Source organism: Tachyglossus aculeatus, chromosome 9 (genome assembly GCF_015852505.1).
Source record: "Tachyglossus aculeatus isolate mTacAcu1 chromosome 9, mTacAcu1.pri, whole genome shotgun sequence".
NCBI lineage: Eukaryota > Metazoa > Chordata > Mammalia > Monotremata > Tachyglossidae > Tachyglossus > Tachyglossus aculeatus.
In genome coordinates this window covers 28023688-28039463 of record NC_052074.1, presented here as the reverse complement: position 1 = coordinate 28039463, position 15776 = coordinate 28023688, and the positions used below count along the sequence as shown (strand labels likewise).

Sequence of the window (15776 nt, the reverse complement as noted above, 5' to 3'; positions counted from 1 at the left end):
CTATCCACTCCAGAAACCTTGCCACTCTTCAATGCACTCTCTTAGTACAGCATTCTGCATATAGAAGCACTGAATAAATACCGGTTATGACTAACTGCAGTGGTGACTTCATTAACTTTTGTGTCAATGCCAAGTCCGCCCATGACAGTTGGTTAATTATTCTTTACACATTATCATCCTCAATGGTGGCAGATATGCTATGGACGTTACTAAGCTTTGTTGCCACTCCTTGGGATTTCTTCTATGTGATGAGGGCAGAGCTGGTGTTATTTTTTCAGTGGTATTGTTAAGTACTGATGTGTGCTCTGGGATAAACACAAGGTAATCAGGTTGGATTCAATCCATGTCCCACATGGGACTCACAGTCTTAATTTCCATTTTACAGATGAGGTAACCTAAGGCCCAGAGAAGTGAAGTGACTTGGAGTTAAGTGATTCTGAGGTGGTGAATGGATACACGTATTCCTGAACTCTAGCACCCCTTGGTTGGTTTCTGTCTGCCTAAATTTGGATCTCTTCAGATCCATCATTTGCCACACATGCCTCTTAGCCTGTTCTGTATTCCACAGTGTCGACATCGAGAAGCATCCTCTGTTCATGACGTCTGTCTCCAAGGCATAAATTAATCTCCTAGCCTATTGGCCTGAGATCATGGTACTGGTGAATCCATGGCAGTCATGATAATAATTATGATATTTGTTAAGCCCTTACTATGTGAAAAGGCACTGTACTAAATGCTGTTGTGTGGCCTACTAGATAGAGCATGGGCTTGGGAGTCAGAGGACCAGAGTTCTAATCCTAGCTCTGCCACTTGCCTTCACTGTGACCATGGGCAAGTCACCTAACTTCTCTGTGCCTCAGGTACCTCATTTGTAAAATGGGAATTAAGAATGTGAGCCCCATGTTGGACAGGGATGGTGTTCAACTGGATTAGCTTGAATCTACCCTAGCGCATAGAACAGTGTTTGGCACATAGTAAGTGCTTAACAATCACCCTAATTATTATTATTATTATTGTTACTGTAAACCTCACTAAGGACATGGACTGTGTCCAACCTGTTTGCTTTTACCTTCTTTTACCTTTTACCTTTCGCTTTTACCTTTCGCTTCTCGGCCTTTTGGCTAAGATCAAGTAGTGTGGCTCAGTGGAAAGAGCACGGGCTTTGGCGTCAGAGGTCATGGGTTCAAATCCCAGCTCCACACTTGTCAGCTGTGTGACTTTGGGCAAGTCACTTAACTTCTCTGGGCCTCAGTTACCTCATCTGTAAAATGGGGATTAAGACTGTGAGCCCCCCGTGGGACAACCTGATCACCTTGTAACCTCACCAGTGCTTAGAACAGTGCTTTGCACATAGTAAGCGCTTAATAAATGCCATCACCTTATTTATTTATTACCTACTCCAGTACATAGTACAGTGCCTGGCACATTGAAAGCGTTTAACAAATACCATTAAAAAAGTCAACAATGAGGTAACTTCTGCCCTAAACTAAGCTGCCTATCATTAGGGATGGAGAAAGGGAGACTTGATTTTTCTGGAGTCCCTGCCCAAGTGTTCTCATTTTGTCTCCGCAGGGATGTCCGAGAGATTTGGAAACTGATTGGCAACAATTCCAGCCTGGCATGCATTGCACTACCAATCCTCCTCCAGCCTAATCATAAGGCAAAGAAAAGAAGAGGGTCCAAAATCCTTGAAGAAGAGTTCTCCTTCACAGCAGTGAGTCAGATGACTCTCCCCCAATTCAATAGCCTTATTGAAGGCCAAGAGGCCTTCCCTGACTAAGCCCTCCTTTCCTCTTCTCCCACTCCCTTCTGCGTCATCCTGACTTGCTCCTTTTATTCATCCCCTCTCCCAGCCCCACAGCACTCATGTACATAGCTGTCATTTATTTCTGTTTTTGTCTGTCTCCCCCTCTAGCCTGTAAGTTCATTGTGGGCAGGGAATACGTCCGTTTATTGTTATATTGTACTCACCCAAGAGCTTAGTACGGTGCTTTGCACACAGTAAGTGCTCAATAAATATGACTGAATGAATGGAACGCCCTGCCTCCTCAGATGATGATGATGATGATGGCATTTGTTAAGTGCTTACTATGTGCAAAGCACTGTTCTAAGTGCTGGGGAGGATACAAGGTGATCAGGTTGTCCCACGTGGGGCTCACAGTCTTAATCCTCATTTTCCAGTTGAGGTAACTGAGGCACAGAGAAGTTAAGTGACTTGCCCAAAGTCACAAAGCTTACAAGTGGCAGAGCCGGGATTAGAACCCATGAATCTGACAGACAATTACTTTCTCCCACTTCAAAACCTTATTGAAAACACATCTTCTCCAAGAGGCCTTCCCAGACTAAGCCCCACCTTTCCTCATCTCCCACTCCCTTCTGCATCACCCTGATCTGCACACTTTGCTCTTCCTTCCTCCCAGCCCCAGAGCTCTTATGTACATATCTGTAATTTATTTATTTGTATCGGTGTCTGTCTCCCCACCTCTAGACTGTGAGATCATTTTGGGAAGAGAATGTGTCTGTATATTGTTGTATTGTACTCTCCTAAGCGCTGAGTACAGTGGTCTGTACCGAGTAAGTGCTCGATAAATTCCACTGAATGAATGAACTGTCTTGGCTGAGGAGGTCTATGGTGACTCTTCTGGCAGGAAATTTCTCTTATGTTTTACTGAATCACTGTTTCTTTTCTCCCACAGAAAGCACAGGCTTTATGGGAAGTCATGGCTGCCCTACAATGTAAAGAACCGTTGGAAGGAATAGAGAATGAAATATTCACCACCTACCTCCTCTCTCTTCCTCTGTACAACACATTGCGTCTCTCTGAGTCCCAGATACAGTTATCCTCTTATTATTTATTTTATCACTAACATTTACAGAGTGTCTCCTAGCACTGGGGGCAGCATTGGGGGATAATAATAATTAATAATAATAATGGTATTGTTTACTATGTGCCAAGCAGTGTACTAAAGTCTGGGGTATACACAAGATAATCCGGTCCCAAATATGGCTCACATTCAAAGTAGGAGGGAGCACAGGTATTGAATCCCCATTTTGAAAATGAGGGAACTGAAGCAGAGAGAAGTGAAGTGACTTGCCCAAGGTCACACAGTGGGTATGCAGCAGAGCCAGGATTAGAACCCAGGTCCTCTAAATCCTAGGCTCGTGATCTTTCCACTAGGCTAAACTGCTTCCCTATTCAAAGACAATATGCTTCTTATTTTTCTTATTACTTGTGATATTTGTCAACCAATCAATTGTATTTATTGAGTGCTTAGTGTGTGCAGAACACTGTACTAAGTGCTTAGGAGAGCACAAACATATTGGGTGCAGAGAACTATAGGAAACACTAAGGAGAAAGTAGAGGGGCATGACTTCAAATACGATCCTTAGCCTGCTAAGGGAGTGTACAATCGAAAAGGATGGGATAAGGAGAGGACTGGGAACCAATAAATCTATCGATCGTGGACCACTGTACTAAGTGCTTGGGAGAATATAATACAATAGAGTTGGTAGTCACGATCCTTATCCTACCCACAAGAGTTTAAACTTCCTAGCAGACCCCAAAACCCCGATCAAGGGGAGAGTGCTGGGAGAGTGGTTGTTGGCTTCTCCTCTTCAAATTAAAGATAATCCCTGAAGCACAAGGAGTTGACTGTATACAACAGGGGAACAAATGAACAGTTGGTCATTAAGGTAGCCAGAGGATCAGTGCCTCATGGCCTCTGCCCCTCCTTTTCCCTTCTATCCCCTCCATACCCAATATGGTATTTAAAAAATGGTATTTGCTAAGTGCTTACTATGTGCCAAGCACTGTTCTAAGCTCTGGGGTAGATACCATGTAATCAGGTTGGATGCAGCCCTTGTCCCACATAGGGCTTATAGTCTTAATCCCCATTTTACAGATGAGGTAACTGAGGCACAGAAGAGTGAAGTGACTTGCCCAAGGTCACACAGCAGGCAAGTGTTGGAGCTGGGATTAGTACCCAGACCCTCTGATTCCCAATCCTGTATTCTTGCCACTAGGCCATGCTGCTTCCCTAAAAGAAGGGTAAAAGGAAAGGGCCCACCATTCCAAATATTAATTCAGTCCCATGTTCCATTTCATCTGGCCTCGGCTCCTGCGATGGGGAATGGATTTGGGCACCACAATTGGTTGCTGAGTTGGGGCTGGAGAGGAGAAGATGAGGTCCCCAATACCTAGAAGCCCAGCCCGATGGGCAGAGAATCCAGGCAATCCTGGCTCCACCAGTTACCTGCTGTGTGACTTTAGGCAAGTCACTTCACTTCTCTGTGTCTCAGTTACCTCATCTGGAAAATAGGGATTGAGAATGTGAGCCCCACCTGGGACAATGGAATGTGTCCAATCTGCTTTACCTGTAACCACCCCAACACTTAGTACAGTGTCTGGCACATAGTAAGTGTTTAACAAATACCATAATTAGTATTATTATTATTGAGAGCAGGAGGGTGCCAGGGAGGGAAAACTGAGTGCTTAAACCACTGAATGGCTCCAGTCCTGATGGTGGAGGGCTCGTCTCCTTTTTCCCCTTAGAATAGTAATAACTGTGGCATTTGTCAAGTGCTCACTATGTGCCAGAGACTGGACTAAGCTCTGGGGTAGATACAGGATAATCGGGTTGGACACAGTCCCTGTCCCACATGGGTCCCACAGTCTTATTCCCCCATTTTACCGATGGGGAAACAGAGGCCCAAAGAATTGAAGTGACTTACCCAAGGTCACCCAGCAGACAAGTGGCAGAGCCAGGATTATAACCCAGGTCCTCTGACTCTCAGGCCCATGCTCTTTCCACTAGGCCATGCCACTTCTCTTATCATTATGCGGCTTAGAGAGAGGTGGAAGAGAGAGGTTACATTAAGAAAGGCATTTTCCTCACAGCTTCCCTAGTCAAGCCTAGGTTCTTTTCAGCGGCATGCTTAATCCAGTCTTAATTCTCGGTAGTGACCTTAAGAAAGTCACTTAACGACTCCTGTATTTTCTTTTCTCTAACTGGCAACTGGAGAGGGTGACAACTTGGGCTTCTTCCTCTGGTTCTTATCTTCTCTGCTAACATCGACAGGGTGGCATTTATTAAGCAGTTGTGGAGCACTTATCCTCATGTTAGTATTTAGATAGCTCCCCATTGACATTAATGCTTTCCATCCACTTGTAAGTCACCGTTTGAAAGGGCGAGGGCTTTGGGGACTTTCTGAAAGATCACATCCAAGTTTTGCTCCTTACACTTGTAGGCCCATTTCTGGCCTTACGCAAACACAATGGAAAAACCCCGCCTCTTTTCTCTTTTCTGGCTAGAACCATGGAGGATGGACTCAAGAACTTACTGGAACTCCGAGGATTCCATGATGCTGTCGTCCAGACAGAGGAAGCAGGAGGATGGAAACTCCTCACTAACTTCCAGTCCCTACACATGGGAGTGATTGAGTTGGTCAGGTAAGACCAAAGGGTATATTCTAAAAGAATGTGGGACCATAAAAACAGAGCTGGGAACGTGCATGGAGCAGATTTTTCCAAAGGTTCAATCTGTCGGTGCTCCTCTTTCCAGAGCTTTGACTAAGTTTCCCATTATCCTGAATCGCAATGTTCTGGACAGCCTCTTACCTTTCCTGATGTCATCAAAGGAAGACTCCCGTATGGTCTGCACTGCCCTTTTTTCAGAGGTAAGACCAAATTTGCAGCCAAGTGGAGGCTACTGGTGAGATGCTTGGATATTTCTGGTTTGGGGTTTTTCCATTTTTTTTCTGTCCCATTCAGCTTTTAGGTGACTTGAAACTGGGGAAGCTGGAGAAACCCTCATTGAAGGAAGCCCTGAAATTAATAATAAAAAACTCCATGGATGTCAACCCCACCATCCGATTCTTGACAGTGAGAGGGCTAGGAAATTCTCTCATGGGGCTACCCAAGAAAGTAAGTCTGAGCAGGGTATCTTGCAATAATTGCCATCAAAAGTGGAGCGAAAAGGGGTTACCATGTGGTGTTACCTCCTCCCCTAGTGTTGGACTGATTCAACTTTTGTAAGCCGCGGCGCTCCTGATGGCTAGCCGTAACAACTAAAATGCCTCAATATGTCACCTCACTTTTCTTCTACAACTCAGCCTAGCAGATTTAAGTGTTGCCATAAATTCATGATGGGAAGGCCACAATCGTCTTGTAGAGGGGAAGTAAGGGCTGCAGAGAGAGAAAGGTATAATGCCATTGTAACCATTAAGATGAATACCAGTAAAGGCATATCCCTCACACTGTTGTTCTGAACATTCTGTGCCATAGTCAGAGATAGAATATAGGCTCAATGGACCATGGGTCTAACCTAATAGTGTCATTTCTTATGGTCTTATCTGAAGAGCAAAAAAACCCCAGTTTTACAAAGAAAGGGGTTCACCTGGCTGAGATCAGCCCCCTCCTCTCTCCAAGGATGTCAGCATAGTGCATTAAGCAACAGTCTCCCTCTCACCTTTGCCTCTGACCCTGAAGTTAGGGAAGGTCAATCCCCATCTCCTAGAGATGCTTTCTAATACTTAGCATTACATTTTTGCAAATGGGTAGGATATTAGAAGTTAAACTGCATTTGAATCCCTTCTTTTCCCAGGCTCTAAAGTATAAGAAGACCATTTTCAAGGTGCTAATAGACACACTATGCTGGGCTTGGGAGCCCAGGATAATTGAGGAGACCTTAGTTGTACTTGGGAAATTTCTCCCTTTACTAGAGACCTTGAAACAGCCTACTGCAGTACAGCTAGCTCTCCTGGTCCGGGCCCTGTTCACTGATGTAAGTAACCCTTCCAGACCATAAGCTCATTGAGGGCAAGGAATGTGTCGGTATTATCCTTGTGTTGTACTCTCCCAAGCTCTCAGTACTGTGCCCTGCACACAGTGAGCGCTCAATAAATGTGATTAAGCTTGGTGTAGGCAGGGAATGTATCTGTTATATTGTTGTGTTGTACTCTCCCAAGTGCTTAATACAGTGCCCTGCGCATGAGTGCTCAATAAATATGATGGATTGATTAATCAGGGACTTTGACAGCATCAGCAAATGCAAATGTTTGTGGTTGCATTATGGGCGAGGTTGTTCCTGGCAATCAATTAATCAATCCATGGTATTTATTGAGCACTTACTGCGTGAAGAGCAATCAATCAATCCATGGTATTATTGAGTGCTTACTATATGCAGGCCACTGTACTAAGTGCTTGGGAGAGCACAATGCAATAGAGTTGAGAGACCTAATCCCTACCCTCTAGGGGCTAGTTGGTGGAGACAGAAAATAAAACAAATTATGAATGGGGGAAATTCCAGCTGTTGGGTAGGGATTGTCTCCAATGTTGATGAACTGTACTTTCTAAGCACTTAGTACAGTGCTCTGCACATAGTAAGTGCTCAATGAATATGATTGAATAAATGAATCTGAGATGTGTTTTGGAAGGTCTATGGGTAGTCCACGCCCCTTCCTTGACCTTTTCTATTTATAATATTTGTTCTGCTGGGAATAAAACTCAAATCAGGTCTATGTCAGTTGATGATTCTATGCCTCTGCTATTTCCAGCCTCTTAGTAAAGCTACAAAAATGTTGACCCTCTTTACCAGGTAATATGAAGAACCTTCTGAAGTTTATCATCATCACACTGTCAACAGTGTTTATTGAACATTCATTGGGCAGAACACTGATCTAGGTATTTAGGGAATACCCAGATGGAATATAAAATGGAGTGTGTCCTCAAGGAATTTGCAATTTAATCTCTCCCTCCCTCTCTCTCTCTCTCTCTCTCTCTCTCTCTCTCTCTCTCTCTCTCTCTCTCACACACACACACACACACACACGCACACAATGTTGAACATAGTTAAGAGAACTCGATAGAGGCTAATAAGCCCAGTATACTATAGTGATACCTGAGTGCTGAGGTGGTGGAAGAGGGAATAACACTTTTGATATGAAGATTAAACAGGCAATGTTTCACTGAATTGTTGTTGTTGTCCTATGCTGTCGAGTCGTGTCCGAACCATAGCAATGCCATGGACACATCTCAGAACGCCCTACCTCCATCTGCAATTGTTCTGGTATTGTACCCATAGAGTTTTCTTGGTAAAAATACAGAAGCAGTTTACCGTTGTCTCCTTCCATGCCGTAAACCTGAGTCTCCACCTGCCCAGCACAGGTGAGTTTTGACTTGTCGCAGATTGCCTTCCACTCGCTAGTCACTGCCCAAGCTAGGAATGAAATGGATATGCCTCTGCTTGACTCTCCCTCCCATAGTTGAGGCTGGTAGAGTACTGGAAACCCTTCAGGTGTGACCCTGAGAGGTGAGCTTCACTGAATAGGTGACTTGAAAGATGAACTTTGTAAAAGGGAAAGTGTGCGGTTTGGAGAAACTGGACTGACAGCCCAGGCAGGCAATGTGAGCGATAATTAGAAGATTTCCTTGGGAAAAACAGAGGTCTGATTAACTTGGAGAAGTGGGTAGCTAGATGTGAGGGAACCAGATAATGAAGAGCTCTGAAAGCAATGATCAGAAACTTTTGTTTTTATCAATCAATTAATCAATGGTATTTATTAAGCACTTACAGTATACCGAGCACTGCATTTACCCTGACCACAAGCAGCTTAGAGTCTAGAGGAGGACCTCACAGTCTAGAGGGTAGCCAGTGGAAGATGTCAAAGAAGGGAAAAATGAACTCTGATGGCTCATAGGCAGTGTGAGACTGATGTGGGGAGGAATTTGGAGGGATGTGAAATAGGAAGGAAGTTGTGCTAGGGTGTGACTCAGACATTCTTCTGCTGGACTATTGTTCCCTTATTAGCTTGATAAAAACAAAGCTTTATTTCAACAGGGAAAATCCAGTTTACGTTTGGCCGCAATCCACCTCTTTGACCTCCTGATCTCTTATTTCGATAAGAAGAAGCCTGTTTATTTGATTCAAGTGGGAAAGAGCTTGGGCTCACTTCTGATGCTTCTTCAAGACAGTGATCCTCTGGTGGTAGAAGTAAGTTTTATTGAAAATACTACTTTTCAACCAGTCTTCTTTGGACTCCTCACCCTGGGCTTCAAGGCTCTCCATCACCTCGCCCCCTCCTACCTCACCTCCCTTCTCTCCTTCTACAGCCCACCCCACCCCCTCCACTCCTCTGCCGCTAATCTCCTCACCGTACCTCGTTCTCACCTGTCCCACCATCGACCCCCAGCCCACGTCATCCCCCGGGCCTGGAATGCCCTCCCTCTGCCCACCTGCCAAGCTAGCTCTCTTCCTCCCTTCAAGGCCCTACTGAGAGCTCACCTCCTCCAGGAGGCCTTCCCATACTGAGCCCCTTCCTTCCTCTTCCCCTTGTCCCCCTCTCCATCCCCCCTTCTTACCTCCTTCCCTTCCCCACAACACCTGTATATATGTATATATGTTTGTACATATTTATTACTCTATTTATTTATTTATTTTACTTGTACATATCTATTCTATTTATTTTATTTTGTTAGTGTGTTTGGTTTTGTTCTCTGTCTCCCCCTTTTAGACTGTGAGCCCACTGTTGGGTAGGGACTGTCTCTATATGTTGCCAACTTGTACTTCCCAAGCACTTAGTACAGTGCTCTGCACACAGTAAGCACTCAATAAATATGATTGATGATGGTGATGATGGAAAGCAACCTGATGCAGTGGAAAGAGAATGGTCCTGGGAGTCAGAGGACCTGGGTTCTAATCCAAGGTCTCCCACCAGTCTGCCCTAAGCCCTCATTACCTTCTCTCCCACTTCTTTCTGTGTCACCCTGACTTGCCCCCTTTATTCACCACCCTCACCCCACCAGCCCTACAGCGCTTAGGTCCAATTCCATAATTCATTTATATTAATGTCTGTTTCCGCCTCTAGACTGTAAACTCGTTGTGGGCAGAGAATGTGTTGGTTATATTATATTCCATTATTAAATTCTTCTTTGCCACCACTTCTTTAGAACTGTTCTCCTCAAAAACAATCCATCAATAATATATATATTATAGTCTCCCAAGTTCTTAATACAGTGCTCAGCCCACAGTAAGTGTTCAATAAATATGATTGATTGATTGACTTGTCTGTTGTGTGATCTTGGGCAAGTCACTTAACTTCTCTGGACCTCAGTTTCCTCATCCATAAAATGGGGATTGAAACTGTGAGCCTCCCTTAGTACTGGACTATATCCAACCTGATTACCTTGCATCTACCCCAGCACCTAGAACAGTGCTTGGCATAGAATAAGCACTTACCAAATACCATTACTAAACAAACATTATAATTAAATTCTTCCCTGCCACCATTTCCTTGAAACGATTCTTTTCTAGGACAATCAATCAATTGCATTTATTAAGCACTTATTTCATCATCAGTGGTATTTATTGAGCACTTCCTATGTGCAGAGCACTTCACTACATGCTCAGGAGAATCCAATACAACAGGGTTGGCAGACAGGTTCTCTGCTCACAAGGAGCAGCACTGAAAACAATGCGGGTGCACAGGTTCTCAGCCCTGAAGTCACATAACTCATCCCAGACCAGAGATTCCATCCACCCGTACCTACCTGGATGCCTTTTCTGTTTTCGAATTTTAGAGTCTCTTCTCTGTCACATGTCTCTCCCACACCCAGAACTCCAATGCTTTTCTTCAGTCCCGATCATCTGCCTTCAGTTCTGCTTACTGTTGCTCGAACAATGGGAGAGAGGCAGCACGACATAGGCCACAGGCCTGGGAGCCAGGGAACCTGGGTTCTAATCCCAGCTGTACCACTCACCTGCTATGAGACCTTGGCCAAGTCACTTCACTTCTCTGAGCCCCAGTTTCCTCATCTATGAAATGGAAATTAAATCCTCCTCCTTCCAACCTGTGAGCACCCTAAGGGACAGGGACTTTGTCCAATCTGATTATCTTGTATCTATCCCGGAGTTCAGAACAGTGCTTGGCACATAATGAGCACTTAACAAATAACATTATCAAACAAATGCCATTATTAAATTATTCTTTGCCACCACTTCTTTGGAACTGTTCTCCTCAAAAACAATCCATCAGTAGATCATATTTGCAGAGTAATTACTTTGTACAGAGCACAGTACTAAACTCTTGGGAGAATAGTGGATAAAGCATGGGCCGGGGAACCAGAAGGATCTGAGTTCTAATCCCAGCTCACCACTTCTCTGCTGTGTGACCTTGGTCAAGTCACTTCACTTCTCCGTGCCTCAGTTACCTTATCTGTAAAAGGTGGATTGAGACTGTGAGACCCATGTGGGACATGGACTGTGTCCAACCTGATTGTTTGGTATCTACCCCAGAGCTTAGTACAAGTGCCTGACAGATAGTAAATTATTAACAAGGACAATAATAATTATTATTATTTATGAGCTTAAACTCAAAATAGCATTCTCTCCCTTTCAGACTTGCAAGGCTGTGCTTTTGAAGTGCTGCTCATTTCTCGGTCAGACACCCCTGAAAAACCTGCTGGAGAACATCCGATATGAAGGGGAGATCAATTTCCCCCAGCTCTACGATGATATCTGTAAACTCCTGGTGAGTGAACACATTCCCACAGAACAAGGATGGGATCTGGGGAAGAAGAGACCCGCTTTGGGGCAACATGGTGTGGTGGATAGAGCATGTGCTTGGGAGTCAGAAGGTCATGGATTCTAATTCCGGCTCCGCCACTTGTCTGATGTGTGACTTGGGGCAAGTCACTTCACTTCTCTGGGCCTCCATCACCTCATCTGTAAAATGGGGAATGAGACTGTGAGCCCCGTGTGGGACAGGGACTGTGTCCAACCTGATTTGCTTGTATCCACCCCAGTGTTTAGTACAATGCTTGGCACACAATAAGTGCTAAACAAATACAATAATAATAACAATTGTGGTATTTGTTAAGTGCTTACTATGTGCCCAGCACTGTTCTAAGTGCTGGGGTAGCTACAAGGTCATCAGGTTGGACACAGTCCCTGTCTCACCTGAGGCTCCAATTTTACAGATGAGGTAACTGAGGCCCAGAGAAGTGAAGTGACTTGCCCAAGGTCACACAGCAGACATATGGCATAAGTGGGACTAAAACCCACATCCTCTGATTCCCAGGCCCATGCTCTTTCCACTAGACCACTCTGCTTCCCAGAAGAGAAGGTCGTGCCTGCTTTTCCTGGCAGGGAATGAAGAGCCCAATATTCACTAGCCCTTTGCCACCGGGCAAACAAAAGCGTGATCCCCAATGCTAACGAAGCGTCCATGGTAGCAACTGCCTGCATAGCAACAATTGTCCATTGTAGTTACTCTATTACCATGATTGTTTTTGCTTTTATTTGTTGTGCATTTACAATCATCACCATCTGAAAGCTTTATTTACTGAGTATATTTCAACCATGATAATCTCTCCTGGCAAAGATTTTTATCAGTGCTTAAGCTTTTTGTGGGCAGGGACTGTGTCACTTTTTAATTCGATCCTTTTTATTCTCTAGACTGTAACCTCGTTATGGACAGGAGGTGTGTCTGCTAATTCTGCTGCATTGCACTTTCCCAAGCATTTAGTACAGTGCTCTGCATGTGGTAAACCCTCAATAAATGTCACTGATAAATTGATTGATTGATACTTCCTCAGGATTTAGTACAGTTCACTACATCGTATGGGCACTCAGTAATTGCTGCTGCTATGAAAATCTAACAGGCAAATCGGCATTAATAATAATAATGATAGTATTGTTTAAGCACTTACTATGTGCCAGGCACTGTTCTAAGTGCTGGGGAGGATAGAAGCAAATAGAGCTGGACACAGTCCCTGCCCCATGTGAGGCTCACAGTCTCAATCCCCACTTTGCAGTTGAGGTAGCTAAGGCACAGAGAAGAGAAGTGACTTGCCCAAGGTCACACAGCAGACAAGTGGCAGAGTACTAACATCATAGGCAGGCAGTTTTCAGAGCTGTTCACTGTCAACATCTCTGCTGTTCTAACAGAGTAACCAGGGATTGTGCATTATCGTAACAAAAATTGTCATTATCCCATATTTGTTTTCTAGATTGAGAATTATCCTGACCCTGGTACAGTGCCTTCAGAGGCGATAGCAGCGTCCACTGCTGAGATTCTTAGTGAGTAGAATGGCTGAATGCCTTCCATTATCTTGTCTTATGCGGTGGAGTCATCTCCACCCCATAGGGACTCCATGGACACATCTCTCTCAGAACACCCCATCTCCATTAAGCCCTTAGTACAGTGCTCTGCACATAGTAAGCGCTCAATAAATACGATTGATGATGATCTCCACCTGCAATCGTTCTGGTAGTGAAGCCACAGGGTTTTCTCGGTCAAAATCCAGAAGTGGTTTACCATTGCCTCTTTCCACACACAGTAAACTTGAGTCTCCCCCCTAGAGTCTCTCTCATGCTGCTCTGCCCAGCACGGGTGAGATTTGAATTGTAGCAGATTGCCTTCCACTCACTAGCCACTGGCCAAAGTAGGAATGGAATGGGTAGGCCTCTCCTTGACTCTTCCTCCTGTAGCCAAGACAGGTAGAGTACTGGAAACTCACCAGGGGCAATCCTGAGGGGGGGTTTCACTCCCAGGGTGAACCATAGACAAAAATAAACACATGCACAACCCTGGATATCAAGAAAATTCCTTCTTGTCCTTTTTTTATTTAAGAAATTTAATTTAAACAGGTTCTTTGGGGCAAAACTAAATAGTACCTAGCACTATTTTACATACAGCTGAGCCTCAAAATATAGCCTCCTCTGGATTACACTACACGTGCCTCAGCCGAGGAGAGCATTATTGCAAAGAATGGAGATGGTTAATCTCCATCCTCAGACGAACATATAAATAATAATAATGATGGTATTTGTTAAGCGCTTTCTATGTGACAAGCACTGTTCTAAGGGCTGGCACCGACACAAGTATTCATACATATACTGATAGCTGGATAGAGTTGGGAAAAAATTATAAAAAGGAAAATTGGTTTAGGGCTTGGGATTTGGGGTTTGGAAAGTTTTTCATACCAAAAACTGGCTTGAAAGTGGTGGTAGAGGTGGGAGAGATCTCCCCAAAGACAAGGGTTTAGGGGACAAATTTTTAAAATGGCAGGTGGAGAATGGAGATGGAGTGAAGGAGGGTGAGGCGAGTATAAAATAAAATCGCTCATATTGACAATGGCTGATTTCAATCGACCATTCTATCAATGGTATTTTTTGAAGCCTTTCTTTGTGCAGAGCACTGTACTAAGTGCTTGGGAAAGTAAAATACAATTGAGTTGGAATGCACTTTGATTTGAACCCCTTAAGCATTTTAATACTCACCCCACCACACTTAGAGATATATCCTTAAACTCTGCCAATGGTAATTTATTTTCATATGTCTCCCATCTCTGGAATGTAAGTTCCTTGTGAGCAGGGATCATTTCTACCACCTCTATTGTATTAAACTCTCCCAAGCGCTTAGTATAATGCTCTACACACAGTAAATGCTCAATAAAAACTATTAATTGATTGGTAAACATGATCCCTGCCCTTAAGGAACTTTCATTCTAATGGGGAAGTGGAGTTTTTCACTGTCTCTGGCAGAATAGCTAGTAAGCCATGTTAGTTAGGTACTTGGGCAGGGTATGTGTCTGTTATATTGTTATATTGTAGTCTCCCAAGCACTTGGTACAGTGCTCTGCACACAGTAAGCACTCAATAAACACGATTGACTGACTGACAATACTGCCCCAATCTCACCTCTGCCAGCTACCTAAGGACAAAAAGCCAGTGAGTTTGGCTGACCTAAATGCAACAGCTCTAGGGTGACAACGACAGGGGTGGAGTCAAGGTTGGTGCCAAGCTTCAGAACCATTGTCCATTTCAAAAGGTGCTAGGAAAGTCAGTCATGTAGCACGACCCAGGACAAAGGTAGCCTTGCACCTAGCTACAATCTGGACTTTCTTGGAGTACAAACCCCTAGAGGCCAATAATTTCTATATGCTCTCTCCTCCCTCCCTCTCTCTCTCTCTCTCTCTCTCTCTCTCTCCCCCCCCACCCCCCACCCCCCGGTCTTGGAGCCAAAAGAGAAAACACAAAACAGCCATGTTACCATTTTTTGTCTCCTCATTCCCATCAGATTCTAAACTTTTTGACCATTAAATAACAATAGTTCTACCTGTGTGGTCCCTAGGCTACCTGAGAGATCAGAATACAAAGATGAGTAGATCAGAGAGCACCAAGGAACTCTTCAAACTGTAAGTCTTTGAATCCCTAAGCACATGAATTTAAATGAATCACACTGGACACACCTTCCACAGAACTGAAGGCTTCAGTTTGCCTTTTTGCCCTTTTTATTTTTGCCCTTTTTATACCTTGCCCCTTTTATCCAGTCACTTAAAGATTCCCCTCCCTCCCACCACTAGCTCTCCCGAGGAATAAACCCTCCAGAATGAGCAAGGCAAATTCCGCAGACAACTTTAAAGCTTTGCTTTAAACACTTGGTGCATGCCAAAAAATGGTGAACACATTTTATACTCTCTCACCCACCCACTGCAGATTATAGCTCATTCCTGGACTCTCCTGGACTTCAGCTCTGAGCTGAAGACACCCATATTACAAAGAAGAGTCCGGCGATACAAGTACAACACTGGCTGCCACAGTTCCTGAAGAGGAAGCCTTTGCAACCTCCATGGGCTCTGGGAAGTGGAGAAAGAAATAGCCAGGGCCAGGAACATGATTGCCTGAATTCCACTTGCCAGACTAATAATAATGAATAATTTACATTCTGTTCATGAGCTACTGCTATTATTTATAGGTTTGGGCTTGTGCTACCTT

General features: G+C 44.2%; 1 protein-coding gene and 1 non-coding gene across 3 annotated transcripts in view; one reads left to right on the top strand and one right to left on the bottom strand.

The window, feature by feature from the left end:
* LOC119932288 (maestro heat-like repeat-containing protein family member 1) overlaps window positions 1–15696 on the top strand; it is a 57887-nt gene extending 42191 nt beyond the window's left edge. Inside the window, exons 25-35 of one of the 2 annotated variants that reach the window (XM_038751386.1) lie at window positions 1573–1714; window positions 2697–2836; window positions 5312–5449; window positions 5562–5676; window positions 5771–5923; window positions 6603–6782; window positions 8838–8990; window positions 11395–11526; window positions 13007–13076; window positions 15133–15196; window positions 15498–15696. In XM_038751386.1, coding sequence (XP_038607314.1) covers window positions 1573–1714; window positions 2697–2836; window positions 5312–5449; window positions 5562–5676; window positions 5771–5923; window positions 6603–6782; window positions 8838–8990; window positions 11395–11526; window positions 13007–13076; window positions 15133–15196; window positions 15498–15504 — 1294 coding nt within the window. In that variant the 3' untranslated portion in view covers window positions 15505–15696. Of the gene's footprint in view, window positions 1–1572; window positions 1715–2696; window positions 2837–5311; window positions 5450–5561; window positions 5677–5770; window positions 5924–6602; window positions 6783–8837; window positions 8991–11394; window positions 11527–13006; window positions 13077–15132; window positions 15201–15497 lie in introns of those variants that run through there. The other variant, XM_038751387.1, reaches the window with a different exon arrangement.
* Window positions 8175–8312, bottom strand: LOC119932698. Its single transcript, XR_005452439.1, has one exon. It is a non-coding gene; the product is annotated as a small nucleolar RNA SNORA7 (small nucleolar RNA).
* Window positions 15697–15776: the final 80 nt, after the last annotated feature.